This window comes from Leopardus geoffroyi, chromosome B2, assembly GCF_018350155.1.
Source record: "Leopardus geoffroyi isolate Oge1 chromosome B2, O.geoffroyi_Oge1_pat1.0, whole genome shotgun sequence".
NCBI classification, from domain to species: domain Eukaryota; kingdom Metazoa; phylum Chordata; class Mammalia; order Carnivora; family Felidae; genus Leopardus; species Leopardus geoffroyi.
In genome coordinates, this window is record NC_059332.1 from 125,330,829 (window position 1) to 125,347,384 (window position 16,556).

General features: G+C 37.9%; 1 protein-coding gene across 1 annotated transcript; it reads left to right on the forward strand.

Annotated features, from left to right (window-relative positions):
• The first annotated feature begins 50 nt into the window (after positions 1–50).
• On the forward strand, positions 51–14,954 carry CCDC28A (coiled-coil domain containing 28A). The gene is made up of 6 exons (XM_045499803.1): positions 51–216; positions 2,060–2,259; positions 3,281–3,444; positions 9,236–9,390; positions 11,277–11,299; positions 14,384–14,954. The coding sequence occupies exons 2-6, from the start codon at positions 2,102–2,104 to the stop codon at positions 14,436–14,438; spliced, it is 555 nt and encodes a 184-aa protein (XP_045355759.1). The 5' UTR covers positions 51–216; positions 2,060–2,101; the 3' UTR covers positions 14,439–14,954.
• Positions 14,955–16,556: the final 1,602 nt, after the last annotated feature.

Consider the following 16,556-nt stretch of genomic DNA (forward strand, 5'->3'; position numbering starts at 1 on the left):
GATGGGGGGGGGGGGGGGAGGGAAGGCAGGCACGGAGGCTCCGCCTCCTTGCGTCACTTCCGTAAACAAAGGGAACTGTGGTGGCGCCGGGTCCGGGATGTGACCCCGGCTCTAGCTGCAGCAGTAGCGTCGGAGGCTGCAGCTGCGGCGGTGGCTTCGGAGACTCCGGAGTCTTTGCAGGTTGAGGAAGAGGATTCCGATCCTCTCCTTCCTCAGGTATGAAGTGGAACCAAAGGCGCTTCCGCATTGTCCCCTTTAGGCCCCTTCCACCACCCACTCTATCCACTGCTCAATTCTGGGAGGTGAAGGGTTACCGTGTTGGCTGATTGGGGAAGGAGAATAAGGTGAAGTCAAGAGGGACTCCTAGTCCTTCTTGAAGGCTGCCTGGCACTCAGTGAGTGAGTAACTGCGAAGGCCTTCTCTAAATGGTTCCTTGCTGCTTGTTGCACCGGCAGCTTGCCTTCCAAAAGCGGATACATTTCCAGTCCTGGTCCCTCAGAATATCATAGTTTAGACCACTGTTGGTTTATTTGAATTGCTTTACTACCTTTTCTTTTTCCTGTATCACCAAATGGTCTATTAGCGTCATTAAATTCGAAGGCTCGTGTGTTTATGTGTATCACACGTTTAAACAGATGCTTGTCTCTTTGGAGAACTGATGCCCCATTGTCTCTCTTCAGCTGTTTATTAAAATTCCATTTAATTTGTGTTCATGTCGAAACAACCCCAAAGTGTCTGTTGTGTTACTGAAAATTCTTCTTAAAGGAAAAATTGTTAGCCAAGACTTGAATGGATTTACACTTGGTATCTGGGATTAGAGACTGATCATTAGAACCTTTCCTTTAAAACTTTTGCTTCTTTGGAGGTATTATATATAAATCCAGTTGTGATTGTCTAGGGTCAGCCTGAGCCAACTGAGCCGAAATGGTTTAAATTCCAGTGCTGGTGGTACTGAGTTTAGACAATGGCAAAAAAAATCTGTTTTAGTTAAAATTTTTAAGTAATTATTTTAAGAGTGACATCAGTGGATTTGAATCTTTTTGAGTGGCCGTAGCATGATTACATTCAACACCATGTACACAAAAAGCTTAATAGTGCTAAAGCACTTTGCAATCTGATGAGGTAAATAGCCATGTAAATTTCTCATCTCATGATACAGGAAGCAATATGTTTAAGAACAATTTAATAGTATGCATAAGTAAAAATGTAGAAGGATATTTTTCGATGGATGGCTATAAGGAAGATAAAGGTAGTTAATACATGAAATAAGGGGAAATTATTGGATAAACAGAAGACCTTACACATATTCTGTATGGAAGGGCCAGCTAGAACTTCATAGTGTAACTTTTCTGATACTAGCAAAACTAAACAAACATACAGTTTCATGTATCATTGGAAATAGGTAAAGAAAGTATATTCAGAATAGTCATGGAACGAGTTTAATTTTATAGAACTTCACTCGATCGAAGAACCAGAATCAGTATTATCCCTAGGCAGACACTGAGTTTGTGCTTGGTAGTTGCCATAAGGTTTCTAGTCATTAGTTAAAATGCAAATACCCCCTGTCAATTATACGTCTGTTATTCTTCGAAGAATAAATTTTAGCAGGAGATCTAAAGACCACCTAGAGCTTGAGTCAGGCTGGGAATATCTATCACATGGCTATTTTGTTTCTTTTTTGATGCATTCTGGCTATTTTGTTTCTTTTTTGACGCATTCTTTCCCTTCTATCATGTAGGCTCTTTGAGAACAGGGACTTTGTCTTGTTCACTACCATCTTCCCAATATCCAGAATAGTGCCTGGCAAGTGGAAAAGAGTAAATATTTGTGGATGCGTGAATACAGAAAATGATGGAAAACATTTTTGTCTACCAGTCCATTTTGCTTAGAGCTTCTGTGTACATAGCACCGTAGGTTAAACTTAAGGGATCCTTATTTTAACTTTATCTAATGAGCTCTGAAATTCTCAATCCTCTTTAAGCCTATGAAGTGGGTCTTTAAAACCCTTTCACTTTCACATATTCTAGCATATGTGTATAATTTTGCTGTATTTCCTTAGGTCATAAGAAGCTGGCCGTGGTGCAATAAGGAACTTAAAACAATGGAGGAGCGGAAACTGAAGAGGCGGAGTCCTAAGTCTTTTAGTGCCCACTCTACTCAGGCTGTTAATGCCAAAAAAAATGCCATTCCAGTTAGTAAAAGCACAGGGTTTTCAAATCCTGCATCACAGTCAACTTCCCAGCGACCAAAGTTAAAAAGGTGGATTCATTTCTTTCAGATTATCACAGCAAAACGCTGCCAACGTAAATACTAAATCTAGTAATTCTTATAACACTTGTTTTTCTCTTGGCTTACTTTTAAAACGGTGGCAGCATCTATTATATGTGATTTAGAAAAAATTTGTGAAGGGTATAGTGTGTAGGGATTAGCACATGCAAAATGAATGACTGGTTTGAAGACCCTTACTTTGTCTCATATTAAACAGGACAGAGTGAGAAAAGTCATAGACAAAGTTGATGCACTAGCCAGAAGAGGGAAAAAAATACGTTTTGTTTTTTTTAAATTAAGCTGAGTGTGTTTTCATAGTTTTCATATATATATACGTGTATATATGTGTATATATATATATACATGTATATATATGTGTATATATATATGTATATATATATATATATGAAATATATATATATATATTTTTAAGTTTATTTGAGAGAGAGAGAGGGATGGCAAGCAGGGGAGGGGCAGAGAGAGAGGGAGGGAAAGAGTATCCCAAGCAGGCTCCACACCATCAGTGCAGAGCCCGATGTGGGGCTTGAACCTATGAACTGTGAGATCATGACTTGAGCCAAAACCAAGAGTCAGACACTTAACGAGCTGAGCCACCCAGGTGCCCCATGGTAGGTTTTATCTTTTTTAAAAGGGTGGCTTTATTATTGTCATAGAAATGATTTGTATTTGTTGTAAAAATTCAAACACAGGAAAAGTTCAAAGAAGAAATTTAAAACACTAAAATCCTGGGGCGCCTGGGTGGCTCAGTCAGTTAAGCATCCGACTTCGGCTCAGGTCATGATCTTGTGGTTTGCAAGTTTGAACCCCACATCGGGCTCTCTGCTGTCAGCGCAGAGCCTGCTTCAGATCCTCTGTCCCCCTCTCTCTGCCCCTCTCCTGCTTGTGCTCTCTTTATCTCTCTCAAAAATAAATGAACATTTACAAAAACATTATAGAAAAATAATAAAGGTAACTATATGCAATTAATGTTTTCATTGTGCTATCTGTGCAGAGTGATGAAAGAAAAGACCAGACCTCAGGGAGGAGAAGGAAAAAGCACACAGCCAGCTCCCATTCAGCACTCCTTCCTCACCGATGTCTCAGATGTTCAGGAGATGGAGAGGGGGCTTCTCAGCCTTTTGAATGATTTCCACTCCGGAAAACTTCAAGCATTCGGCAAGCCATGGATATTTCTCTGTTTTTCTTTTCCAGATGCTCGCGTCCTATTTTCTGCATTTATTTTGCCATTCCTTTATTTTTTTTTTATTTTTTCATATTTATTTAATTTGAGAGAGAGAGAGGACACATGTGCAGGGGAGGGGCAGAGAGAAAGAGAGAGAGAGAGAAAGAATCCTAAGCAGGCTGCTGATGGTGCAGAGCTCAATGTAGGGCTTGATCCCATAAACTGTGAGATCATGACCTGAGTTGAAATCAAGAGTCAGATGCTCAATTGAGTGAGCCACCCAGGTGCTCCTATTTTGCCATTTCTTTCAAAAATATCATTTTCTTTTATTAAAAAAAAAAAAAAGAATCTATCGGCATAAAATGCAATCATCTAGATTTCGTTTGTCATGAACTATAATCTGTCATCTAAAATTTCATGAAAAAGTTTTTGTAAGAAAGGAGGGTTAGTAAAAATGTTGAAGTAGGATTGCTATTATGCAATAACTATCCTGAAAGTAACAAATAAAAGGAACGTTCTTCATCAGTTAAATATTTTAGACTTAGTATTTTAGTTTGGGAAAGCCTCAAGGTCATTTTTTTTTACCCTTTTAAGCCTAAACTTATTTCTTGCCTACCACCCCTGATTTTAAATTTAAAAGAATCTGGTGTTTTTGTTCAATCATGAAGCTATAAGAACAGTTAACTGATTGTTCCATTAGAAACTCCAGGTAGATGGGGTGCCTGGGTGGCTCAGTCAGTTGAGCATCCGACTTTGGCTTAGGTCATGATCTTGTGATTTCATGGGTTCAAGCCCTGTGTCGGGCTCTGTGCTGACAGCTCAGAGCCTGGAGCCTGCTTCGGATTCTCTGTCCCCCTCTCTCTCTGCCCTTTCTCATGCTCTGTCTCTCTCTCTGTCTCTCTCAAAAACAAACATTAAAAAAACAAAACAAAACAAAAAAACCTCTGAGTAGGTATTTTTGTATTTGAGTTCACAAAGTATATGGTCAAGAGTTTTTATGTTCAGCTTGCAACTTACCTTATAACGCTTCTCTGATAAAATTATATCTCTGTATTTTTTAAAGCAATTTGAAAATTATTGAATGCACACATACAGAATTTCACATGAATGCATAAATGTCATCAACATACATACTGGTTTCTTGAAGTGCTATCCTTTCCTCCCATACCTCTTTATTCCTTGGTTTTTTTCTTTCTTTTTTAATTAATTAATTTAAATTCTAGTTAACATATAGTGTAGTATTGGTTTCAGGAATAGAATTTAGTGATTCATCCCCTACATATAGTGCTCATCCCAATAAGTGTCCTCTTTAATGCCCGTCACTCATTTAGCCCACCACCCCCAATACCCCTCCAGCAACCTTCAGTTTATTCTCTGTATTTAAGAGTCTCTTATGGTTTGCCTCCCCCTCTGTTTTTATTTTTCCCCTATGTTCATCTGCTTTGTTTCTTAAATTCCACATATGAGTGCAATCATATATTTGTCTTTCTCTGACTTATTTCACTTAGCATAATACACTCTAGTTCCATGCACATTGTTGCAGATGGCAAGATTTCATTCTTTTTGAGCACAGAGTAATATTCCATTGTGTATATATACCACATCTTTTTTATCCATTCATCAGTCAATGGACATTTGGGCTCTTTCCATAATTTGGCTGTCGTTGATAGTGCCGCTACAAACATCTGGGTGCGTGTACCCCTGCGAATCAGCATTTTTGTCCTTTGGATAAATACCTAGTAGTGTAATTGCTGGGTCGTAGGGTAGTTCTATTTTTAATTTTTTGAGGAACCTTCATACTGTTTTCCAGAGTGTCTGCACCAGTTTGCATTCCCACCAGCGGTGCAAAAGTGTCCCTTTCTCTGCATCCTTGGCAACATCTGTTGCTTCCTGAGTTGTCAAGTTTAGCTGTTCTGACAGGTGTGATGTGGTATCTCATCGTGGAGTTCCTTGGCTTCTTATCCCCTCCCTGACCACACCCTCTCTTGGCTCCACCTCCCCCCACCCCAACTAGATAACCACGTTAAGAACCAGGTGTCTATCTTTTCATATTTTTCTCTAGGTTATGGCACAAATATATATATAAACATACACAAAGATTTTAGTTTTCATTGTTTTATATAAATTGTATCTTATATGTACTGGTCCCCATCTTGCTTTCCTCACTAAAGAATATCTAATGAAAATCTCTCCTGGTCACCTGGTATAGCTCTAATTTATTCTTTTTTTAACTTTTCTTTTCTTTTTTTTTTTTTTAATTAAGTAGGCTCCATGCCCAGTGTGGAGCCCAGCGTAGGGCCTGAACTCACAACCTGAGCTGAGATTGATCAAGACCTGAGCTGAGATTAAGAGTTGGACGCTTAACCAACTAAATCACCCAGGCACCGCTAATTCATTCTTTTTTTCCAATGGCTACATAATATTCCAAGTTGTGAATATACCGCAGTTTATTCAACCATTTCTCTGTTGAAGGGCATTTACTTTGTTTCCATTTTTGAGCCCCTAAACATAACGGTGTAGTGAACATCTCTTTACATACATATGTATGTCAGTGCTTTTATTACTTTGGGATGGATTACCATGAGTGGGATTAGTGGGTCAAAGCAGTAATTCTGATTTTAGTACAGGTATCCAGATTGCCTTCCAAAAAAGCTATTGTCCTTCTAGTTTTCATCCACAGTTTATGAAAGAACTCTTTTCTCTGAATTCAACCAGAAATAGGTATTACTAGCCTTTTAATTTTGCCAGACTGTTGGTATGAGGTGATATTTCTTTTATTACTGTTGAGTTTGTATATGTTAAGAAGTTGAATTGCTCTTTTCAGGGCCTTTACCCAGTTTTCTGTTTGGTTATTTATCCTTTTGTTGGTGGTGGTGTTGCCAATTGCTAAGAGCCCTTTGTATATTTTGGATACTAACCACTCTAGCTGCTGTATTTTGGCTTTTTTGTTTTTGTTTTTTTTTAACCAAATTGAGTATGTTTGTGGACTTTATGGTATATTTAACCTTGTAAAAGTTTTGAATACTGAAATATGTTTTATCTTTTCTTATAGTTTCTGGGTTTCCAGTCTTGGTTAGACTATTAATTTGAAAAGAAGACATGAAAAACATATTATTTATTTCACAGAGATATTTTATTATATCTCTACCTCCTTGCTTTACCTTGACCCAGTTTAGATGGTATCTTTAGAACACTTTCACTTTCCCTTCTCTCTTCTCTCCCATACCTGAGATTTAATCTTTGAATCACTTCTTTGCTTTCTTGCCAACACCCTTTCTGCCCCCCCCTTTTAAAAAAAAATTTTTTTTTTTTCAACGTTTATTTATTTTTGGGACAGAGAGAGACAGAGCATGAACGGGGGAGGGGCAGAGAGAGAGGGAGACACAGAATCGGAAACAGGCTCCAGGCTCTGAGCCATCAGCCCAGAGCCCGACGCGGGGCTCGAACTCACGGACCGCGAGATCGTGACCTGGCTGAAGTCGGACGCTTAACCGACTGCGCCACCCAGGCGCCCCCAAAAAATTTTTTTTTAATGTTTATTTATTTTTGAAAGACAGAAACAGAGCATGAGTGGTGGAGGGGCAGAGAGAGAGAGACACACACACAATCTGAAGCAGGCTCCAGGCTCCGAGCTGTCAGCACAGAGTCTGACATGGGGCTCGAACTCATGAACCGTGAGATCATGACCTGAGCCAAAGTTGGATGCTTAACCAACTGAGCCACCCAGGCGACCCTCTGCCCCTACTCTTACGTGGCTTGTTTTCTTGGATTGAAGTCACTCTCTGTTATTTGTCAGTTTGCTATCTAGAAGTATTGTAGATACAAGGTGGATTGCCCGTTGAATTCTTTCTTAATAGGTAATTTTTTTCTGTCTCGATGTTTGAAAGTTTTTTTCCTTATGTTTTTTCATCAATTTTGCCTGGGAACCAGTGCACCCTTCCTATCTACCAACTCATTTTCATCTGAAGGAACATTATTTCTGTTGTTAATTTATTTCTCCATCTGTTTCTTTTTATCCTTTTGGAGCTTCTATTGTTCTGTTAGATCACCTGGATTCCTTGTGATTTCTACTTTATAGATTTATATTGTCCCCCTCCCCACTTTTCTCACTCTCTTTTTCTATATATATGTTACATATTGATACATTTATATGTACGCCAGTATACACACACACACACACACATGCCTTTCTCTCTTGAGGTATTTCTCCTACTCGATCTTCCAGGTTACTAATTGTTAGAAAACATCATTAAAATAGAGGAAATATGAGATATTTTCTATAAAGAAAGGATGATTTTTAAAGAGCTGTAACTAGCTTCAAAATTATTAGTCAACATTGGGGCGCCTGGGTGGCGCAGTCGGTTAAGCGTCCGACTTCAGCCAGGTCACGATCTCGCGGTCCGTGAGTTCGAGCCCCGCGTCGGGCTCTGGGCTGATGGCTCAGAGCCTGGAGCCTGTTTCTGATTCTGTGTCTCCCTCTCTCTCTGCCCCTCCCTGTTCATGCTCTGTCTCTCTCTGTCCCAAAAATAAATAAACGTTGAAAAAAAAAATTAAAAAAAAAAAATTATTAGTCAACATAATTTAATGTTGTCAATCTATGAAGATGATACAAATCTAGCCTGGGGAAATTATAATATAATTTACATAAATTCATAATGATTCAAGATATATACTTCAGCTTTAGCTGAGCTGCAGTATACTTTTGAGAAAACCAAGGTTTTTTAGAAAAAAATTTTTAGTATCAAGAGGTTGTAGAGGCTATACTTAAAGTATATGAAAATATGTAATATGTACTGTATATATTTTAGTTGCCCTGAGCAGGTAATGCCACCTCAGAGAACTCTACTCAGTAAGTAACGTAAGACCTGTCCTTTAGCAATTAAGTTGTCTTGCACTTACGTTAGAGCATACGACTGAAGATACTACATTATGTTTCTCATGCTTCATAACATTCTTCATGTTTCATAAATATTTTCATCTATATTTCTTTTTTCAAAGTTTATTTATTTTTGATGGGGGGAGGGAGGGACACAGAGAGAAAGGGAGAGAGAGAATCCCAAGCAGGCTCTGCATGTCAGAGTGGAACCCGACGCACAGCTTGAACTCACCAACTGTGAGATCATGACCTGAGCCAAAATCAAGAGTCAGATGCTTAACCGACTGAGCCACCCAGGTGTTCCTCATTTATATTTATTAAAGGAATAATTGGTGGCAAAATGATTCATGGTTGAAGTTCTTACAGGACGTTCAAGTTCACTCATTATTATAAAACGTTGGGTCGCTCAGTTCAAATGGCAGTTGTCAGATTGAACATGATTAGATGATGCTATTGCTTCTAGAAATGATGTTACTATTGAAAAAAGAATTTTCTTTACCTAAGGGATGATTTGGGTTTTGGGGTTTTTGTTTTGCTTTGTTGTTTAAAATTTTTAAAAGATTTTATTTTCAAGCAATCTCCACACCCACTGTGGGGCTCATACCCACAACCTCAAGACCAAGAGTCGCAGGCTCCACAGACCAGACGCCCTGATGATTTTGTTTTTTTAAAGAAAATCTTTCCAATCCGATTTTCTTAGTACCCACAGCCATTTCTTAGATTATTGCTTTCCTGGTCAGAAATTCGATTTGTGTATTATACACAGAAAATAGGCAGTCACTAACACTGTAATTTACAACAGAACGAAAACTAAGTTCTTGTGACTACCTTGAATTTACAAGTTTTTCCTCAAGGCAGTTAGTTTGAACTGTCCTAATCTTTATTAATGTTCTGGGATGTTCCCCCAGGAAATGAATGTTCCATTGAACAGATGGAACATGTTCGGGGAATGCAGGAGAAATTAGCTCGTTTGAATTTGGAGCTCTATGGGGAGTTAGAGGAACTTCCTGAGGATAAGAGAAAAACAGCCAGTGACTCCAATCTGGACAGGCTTCTGTCTGATGTGAGTATAATTCTTTTATATACTATAATTCTTTTATATAAACTTATAAAAGGATTTGTATATATTTCTTCATTCTTTCTTTAATCAAAAATTTTTATTGAAAGGAAGTTCATCGTTTTAGTCATGTTGAAGTATACCGTTTAGTGGTTTTCAGTGTATTCACAGTGTTTTGCAGACATCCCCACTGTTTAATTCCAGAACATTTTTATCACCCCAAAAAAGAAACCCTGTACCTCTCAATTCTCCCTCCTCTTCATCCCTTAGTGGCCTCTCATCTCCTCTCGGTCTGTACAGATTTGCCTATTCTGGATATTTCATATAAAGAGAATCACACAATATGTGGCTTTTTATGTCTGGGTTCTTTCCCTTAGTGTAGTATTTTCAAGTTTCATACATGTCGTGTCCTACTCTTTTTTAGGGAAACATATTTCAAAGAAATTGTCACATTTATATCTAAGCATATATTTTGAGAATGCTGGGAAATCTAGAAGTGAAAGATTCACTTCTGTACATATATGATACGATCTTAATGTATAAGGCGGTCCTGACATGATTAAATACGTTTTGTGTTATTTACTCAGGTAGGTGGTGGTTACTTATGTTATATACAGAACTATGTGTATGTTTCAGATCCTTTAGTGCATTGCTCTGTGTATTAGCTTGCTAAAGCTGCCATAACAGAGTGCCTTAGACTGGGTACACCTGGAATTTATTTCTCACAGCTCTGGAGGCCCAGAGTTAGTGAGCAAGGTGTTGGCAGGGTCGGTTTCTTCTGAGGCCCCTCTCCTTGGCTTGTAGATGACTGCCTTCACCTTTCCATGGCATTTTCCTTTTATGAGTGGGTGCCTATGTCCAAATTTCCCCTTCTTTTAAAGACACTAGTCCTTATTGACCTCATCTTAACTTCCTACCTCTTTGTAAGACCCTGTCTCCAAATACACTCACATTCTGAGGTATTGGGGGTTAGAACTAAAATGTACGTCTTTTGGGAGGACGTAATTCTGTGTGTAACTATTATGATTCTTACACTGAGAGGTATTAATTAAATTGGCTTCTTTAAACCTTTTTTGGAGTAAAAATAAAGAAAAATTGAATTCAGTGTTCTTCAGTTTTGGAATAGTTTACATATTTACTAATGACAAAAAAGGATTAATTCTGTTGCTTTTCTTTATCCTTTGAGTAAGTAAATGTGAGAGAAATTGTATGCCTATACTTTTAAAGTTTCAAGCCTGTATGTTTTATTTCACATCGACTATGTTTAGCCTCGCAAGTATTTCCTTTTACCGGGTCCTCTTAAGAAATAGAAGCTTAATTTGCATTACATTTAGGAAAGTGACTGTGGAGTAGTGAGAAGACCAAATTTGAAACCAGAAAGCCTTTGTTTAGTCTGGGGTTTGCACTTCAGTTATACCTGTGTAACTTTGTCAATGTAGTTAACATTTCTGTAACTTTGATTTTTCCCTCTGTAAAACAGGTGTGATTAATTCTACCACATACTGAAAACTGAATGATATGTGAAGCCTTTTCGTAATCCACAAAGGTTTTTAAGATTTTGATCATGAAAATGGCAACTTTTTAAAAAAACTATTAGAGATGATTATAATTGTTCATGGTTTTAAGAATCCTTATAGAACTCTAGTTTTGCTTATCTGGTTTAATTCTCTTCTCATATTTGTGTTTAATAAATGCTAAAGCTACTTTATAATTATTTTGCATAAGTGAGTTTCCCAAGCTGGAAATTTTTGGGAAGTTTTTTCAATATTTTATTTTTTCGTTTAGAGAAAGCTTAAATGAAAACCAGCTTACTTTAAAATGTGTAAACAATTATCTACTTAAGATATTTTTCCCATAAAAATTGAAATTAAATTTGTTTCTTTGTGTTACAGTTAGAAGAATTGAATTCTTCCATGTATCCTTTTGCCTAATATCAACAGTGAAAAGTTTACAAATTATAACTTCTGGTGAATACCTCAATCAATGAACAAAGACACCCATGATGATTTACTGGGGCCATTTCTCTTCTCCTTGGGTTTCCAAATGGAATTTTTAGTTGTTTTGTATGCTACAATTTTGTTTGTTTCTCATTTGTTCTGCTTTGCTTTGTACTGTTTTTGGATTTTTAAAACAAATTTTTAAAAATCAACCAAGAGAATTGAGGATTGGGTTAGTTGCTATAGAAATTATCTTGAATCTTAGATTCTTAAGTTAAATAGCAATTGGATATGCAGACATAATATGGCATGCTTAGTTTCCTGTCATTACATAGAATACTTCAGATGCATATACAAGGTGTATTATAGGAGGAGCTTGAAAGAAATCACCAAGGCGTGTGTAAAATATTCAGGTTTTGACATTACAATTTGGAGCAATTATTTCAGGAACTTTTCAAAACGTATTTTTGGACATAGTCCTAGGCACAACGTGAGATAAAGAACAATGAGAAATGATCCTGCCTATAAAATAATTTGAGAGGTGTGACATCCTTCTGAACTAAATAATGAGATACCAAAAAGGATACTGGTTGTAGGGTCAAGACATTTGATTTTTGAAATTTGGTTTTGATAATTTTGCTAATTAACCTTGGGTAAATTGCTTAACATCTCAGAGTGTCCTCTGTAATATGGGATAATTGCTGCATATAATGATGGAGTAATTATCTAATTTTTCTAAACTAATATATATATATTTACATATATATATAAATTACTATTATTATTGTAACAGATACTGTTACTACTTGCTAAACTATACAGTAACAATGAAGAAATAAGTATATGCAAATCCAGTGATAACGATTAATAGTTAATCTTAATTGAGTACTTACTAATTGCCAAGTATTTTATGAAGGGCTTTACCTGCATTTTCTCATTTGGTCCTACCCTTATAAGTAGGTGGTGTTATACTTCCCATTTTACAGATGGGTTTTTGAGAAGGTTTTTGAGAAGCCACATAAACTGTGGGGAAACATTAATGTAACATATCCTTGCTAAGAAAGACTTGAATATGGGGATAAGATATGAGTTAATTAGGGGGCTTCTCTTAGTAGTGCCTGGTGCTTTTTTCTTTTCTTTATACTCATTTTGAGCTTCATATTCTATGCTTTGTACTCTTTCTATGCTTGTGACATGTCAGTATCTCCTATCCTCTTATCTGAGTTTTTGTTAAACATTTAGACTCATTTATCTCACCACTTTGCCTGATTCAACCACCACAGTTAAACGAGGCAACATGACGGAACACAAGAGCATGGGCTCTAGGTTGTTTGGTTTCAGATCTTGGGAAGCAAGTGTGTAGCTTTGAGGCAAATGTAGTTTCCTCATTTGCAATAAATGTTCTCTCTATATTCATACTTTCCTCCTACTTTCCTTCTCTGTCATCAGTAGCCTCTGTTATTTTCAGTCTCCAAAGGTTATTTAAATCCCTTCTATGATTAGACCAGACATTGCTACTCGGTCGTGGAACTATCTGCCATTGAGCCGGGACATGGACATGGAATGATTTGCCACTTCTTGATTACATTTAGTTGTCAGGCATCATCGGTTCTGCCTTTTATTCCTCCTTCATCCCCTACCCTCATCCCTTCACTCCATAACCTTTCAAATTTCTGTTCCAGCTCTGGAGATGCACTGTCCAATATGGCAGCCACTAGCCACGTAGCTACTGAGCACACAAAACGTGGCTAATATGAATTGAAATGTGCTAAAAGTATAATTTGTACACCTGATTTCAAAGATTTAGTATAAAAAATAATGTAAAATGTCTCAAGATTTTTTATGATTGCATGCTGAAATGACAGCTTTTTTATATATTAGTGTGAATAAAATATATTTTAAAAATTATACCTGTGGCTTGCATTATATTTCTTTTGGACAGTGCTGCTGCAAACTTTAGACAATGACACTAAATAAATTAGTCTTCTTAAAAACATCACTCTCCTCTTGCCATTCCTATTTCAGACCAAGTTTTTTACCATGTTAGACTTTTTAACAGCTCTCAATAATATAATCACAGCCTATGCATCCTGTTATATTTTTCATTCCCACTAAGCTGGTTCTCTGGGTGTCTAAGAACACATCATGTTCATGCTCACCGTAATGCCTCTGTTCAGGTTGTGCTTTCCACCTACCGCTGCTCTGGCCTCCCCCTTTTCCCCTATCAAGTAACACCGAAGCTGACCACTCTCATAAAGCATTTTATTTATACCTCCAACTAGCATTCTGCCTTATTTCACTATCTTTTGATTTTTATATGTGTTAAATTTCAGCCCTCCAACTGGATGGCAATGGCTTTGATGACAGCACTCGTGTCTGTATATTTTTGCAACCTCTGCCATACGCGTATTGCTAGCATTTAGTTGTTCTCAGCGTATTCACAGCATTGTTGCAATTGGGTCTTGAAGAGATAGGTAGCAGGTGGATCATATGGATGGATGAAAGAACAAGATGAAAGCCAATGATGATAAGAAGGGAGGGGGGTAACCTCTGCAAGAATTCCATACTAATCCTAATCTTGAAGAATAATTCAGGATTATAGGGAAAGTTTTAGAGCTATGATGATTTGATTTTTGACTTTTACAAAGAAATTGTTTTCCCAAGGATGATAAAGTGGTGTTGTTCTCTCCAATGATTTTTGTTTAATCCAGTAAGTTTTCATATTTGCCTCTCATCGGTTCCTGACCATGAAAATAATTCTTGCCACGTGAAAATAATCCTGTGCTGTATTAGAATCTGAAACATAGTCTTGATTTAGTGCCTTTTTTTAAGCCTTCAAATTCTGGATATAGTATAATTACTTCACTACGTTTAAAAATTGTCTTACCACATCCAGGTTTCTCACAGTGACATAAACACTTCCCTTTAAACATATTTCCTTTATTTCAATACCTCTCTCCCTTAGCTCCTGAGTGTAATTCCCCAAAATTTATTTTTTTTAATTGCCCGAAATTTAAAAGAAGTACTCATTATAAAATGAAAATCTTAACTGATGAATTCAGACAAAAACTACATCTGGCAGACGCACAAGACGTCCCGAATACGTCCACCAGCTAAAAGGACGTGCAGTTGCTTTCTTGCGGTTTGAAGAAAAACAGCATTCTTTAATTTTGCCGCTGAACCCAGTAGCAGAATCATCTTCCACAACAAGGAATAAAGTAATCAAAGTACCAGTGCAATGATTGTTCTCACTGCTGCTTTTAGTAAAGTTGCCTTGCTGTCGTTCGCCATAACTGGAGCCTAGGCCTGGTTGAAGGCTTAATCGGGAACTGTGATACCGAGGCTGTGCTGCTATGCTTTCTGTTGTTGCCTTATGGGGGTTATACTTGAAGCGCTTTGTGCAAAATGTTATTAATAGGGCTGAAGGTTCATCCTTTCTGAGCTCACCAGACTTACTCATTCCCGTGTTGATTCGAAGTTGATGATGCACAGGCTTTTGGGGGCAGCCCCGCTTCAGTTTACGTTAGACAATCAGTACACACACGGGTTTGTTTTCCAGGGGCCAGTGCCAACAAAATGTTAAATGAGTACTTGTGAAATTTGCTATTTTTAATAAAGTGATTGTTTAAATTAGTCGTTACTGCCTTATTTTGAAGGAACCTGTAGTCTCCAGGTTGGGAATACAAGAGTTCAATCCTCAAAAGTAAACTGCGTTTATAAAATTCGAGGCGCCTGGGTGGCTCAGTCGGTTAAGCATCCGACTTCGGCTCAGGTCACCATCTCACAGTTCGTGTGTTCGAGCCCTGTGTCGGGCTCAGTGCCGACAGCTCAGAGCCTGGAGCCTGCTTCGGATTCTGTGTCTCCCTCTCTCTCTGCCCCTCCCCTGCTCGTGCTCTGATTCTGTCTCTTAAAAATAAACATTAAAATTTTTTAAAAAATAATAAATAACTTCAAGGTTATGTAATTCTCTTCCAGATTTTGCACCTCATGCACATTTCAGTATTGGTGTCCGTCGTGAAAAGAGCATGGGCTTTAAAGTCAGACCTTGGGCTGAATACCCATTCTTCCCCTCAGCTTTGTATTCACGCACATTTACTTAGTTTCTTTGGGTTTAACTTTTGTTTTTAACCTGGAAAATGAGATTACTAACCAACTCATAGGGGTCATGAGGAGAAAGTGAAAAAGTGTGTGTAGGATGCTTATCACAGCTGCTGACACCCAATAATGTAGAGCAAACATTCAGTTTACTGCTCATTTTACACAGCTTTATTGATATAACTCCTACATAAAACTGACCCTTGTCAAGTGTACGACTCAGTGGTTTTTAGCAGGGGTCACGGTTGTGCACCTGTCAGCACACTCTAATTGTAGAGCATTTTCATTTCCAGAGAGACCCCTTGGCAGCTCACTTCCCACTTCCCAACCCCCCTGCCATTGGCAACCACTAATCTACTTCCTACGAACTTGCCTACTCTGAACATCTTGTATAAATGGAATCCTACATGGTCTTTCATGACTGGCTTCTCTTAGCATAATATTTTCTAGGTTTTAGGGTTCATCCCATGTTGTGGCATGGACCACTAGTGCGTTCATTTTCATGACCAGATCACATTCCGTTGTGCGGATAGCCACATTTTGTTTATTCAATCGTAGCTCAGTCGCCTTCACATTTTAAAAGACGCCCCTGCTTCTTCCTCGTTTCCAGGACAGAGAAACAAGCACCTAATTGGGGATGGGTGAGTGAAACCCACTGCATGACACAAACAAATCTCAATCTTAGTAATTTTTGCCATTCTGAGCTCAAAGATTTTTGATCAACTTATCTGATTGCTCTTTTTTGATACTCGTTTTAAAAATGAGGAAATGAGCAGAATATTAAATACAGTCTCCCAAACTTTTCAGTTGGGTTGAGAGACTAGGGATCCCAGGGTGGGGAAATAGCGTTTTAGGGTCTGACAAAGCAAAAAGGAAATTTTGCCGCGTGACATGTTTTTCTTGGATGGGTCCTGAGATAGAGTGAAGCACAAGCTGTTTCCTGTGGGGTCACTGACAGAGCATCAGATTGATCTTGTTTACTCATTTGGTTCATTTGTCCTTTGTGTCAAGGGACCCCATGTGGGTCTCAGGTAATAAAATTTTAGCTTCTCTAATTGGTACACACAATGTAAACAGATGTTAAAGGCAACAGGAAAAAGCTGAGATGCCTGGATTAGAATAAAACTGTATGAGAATCAA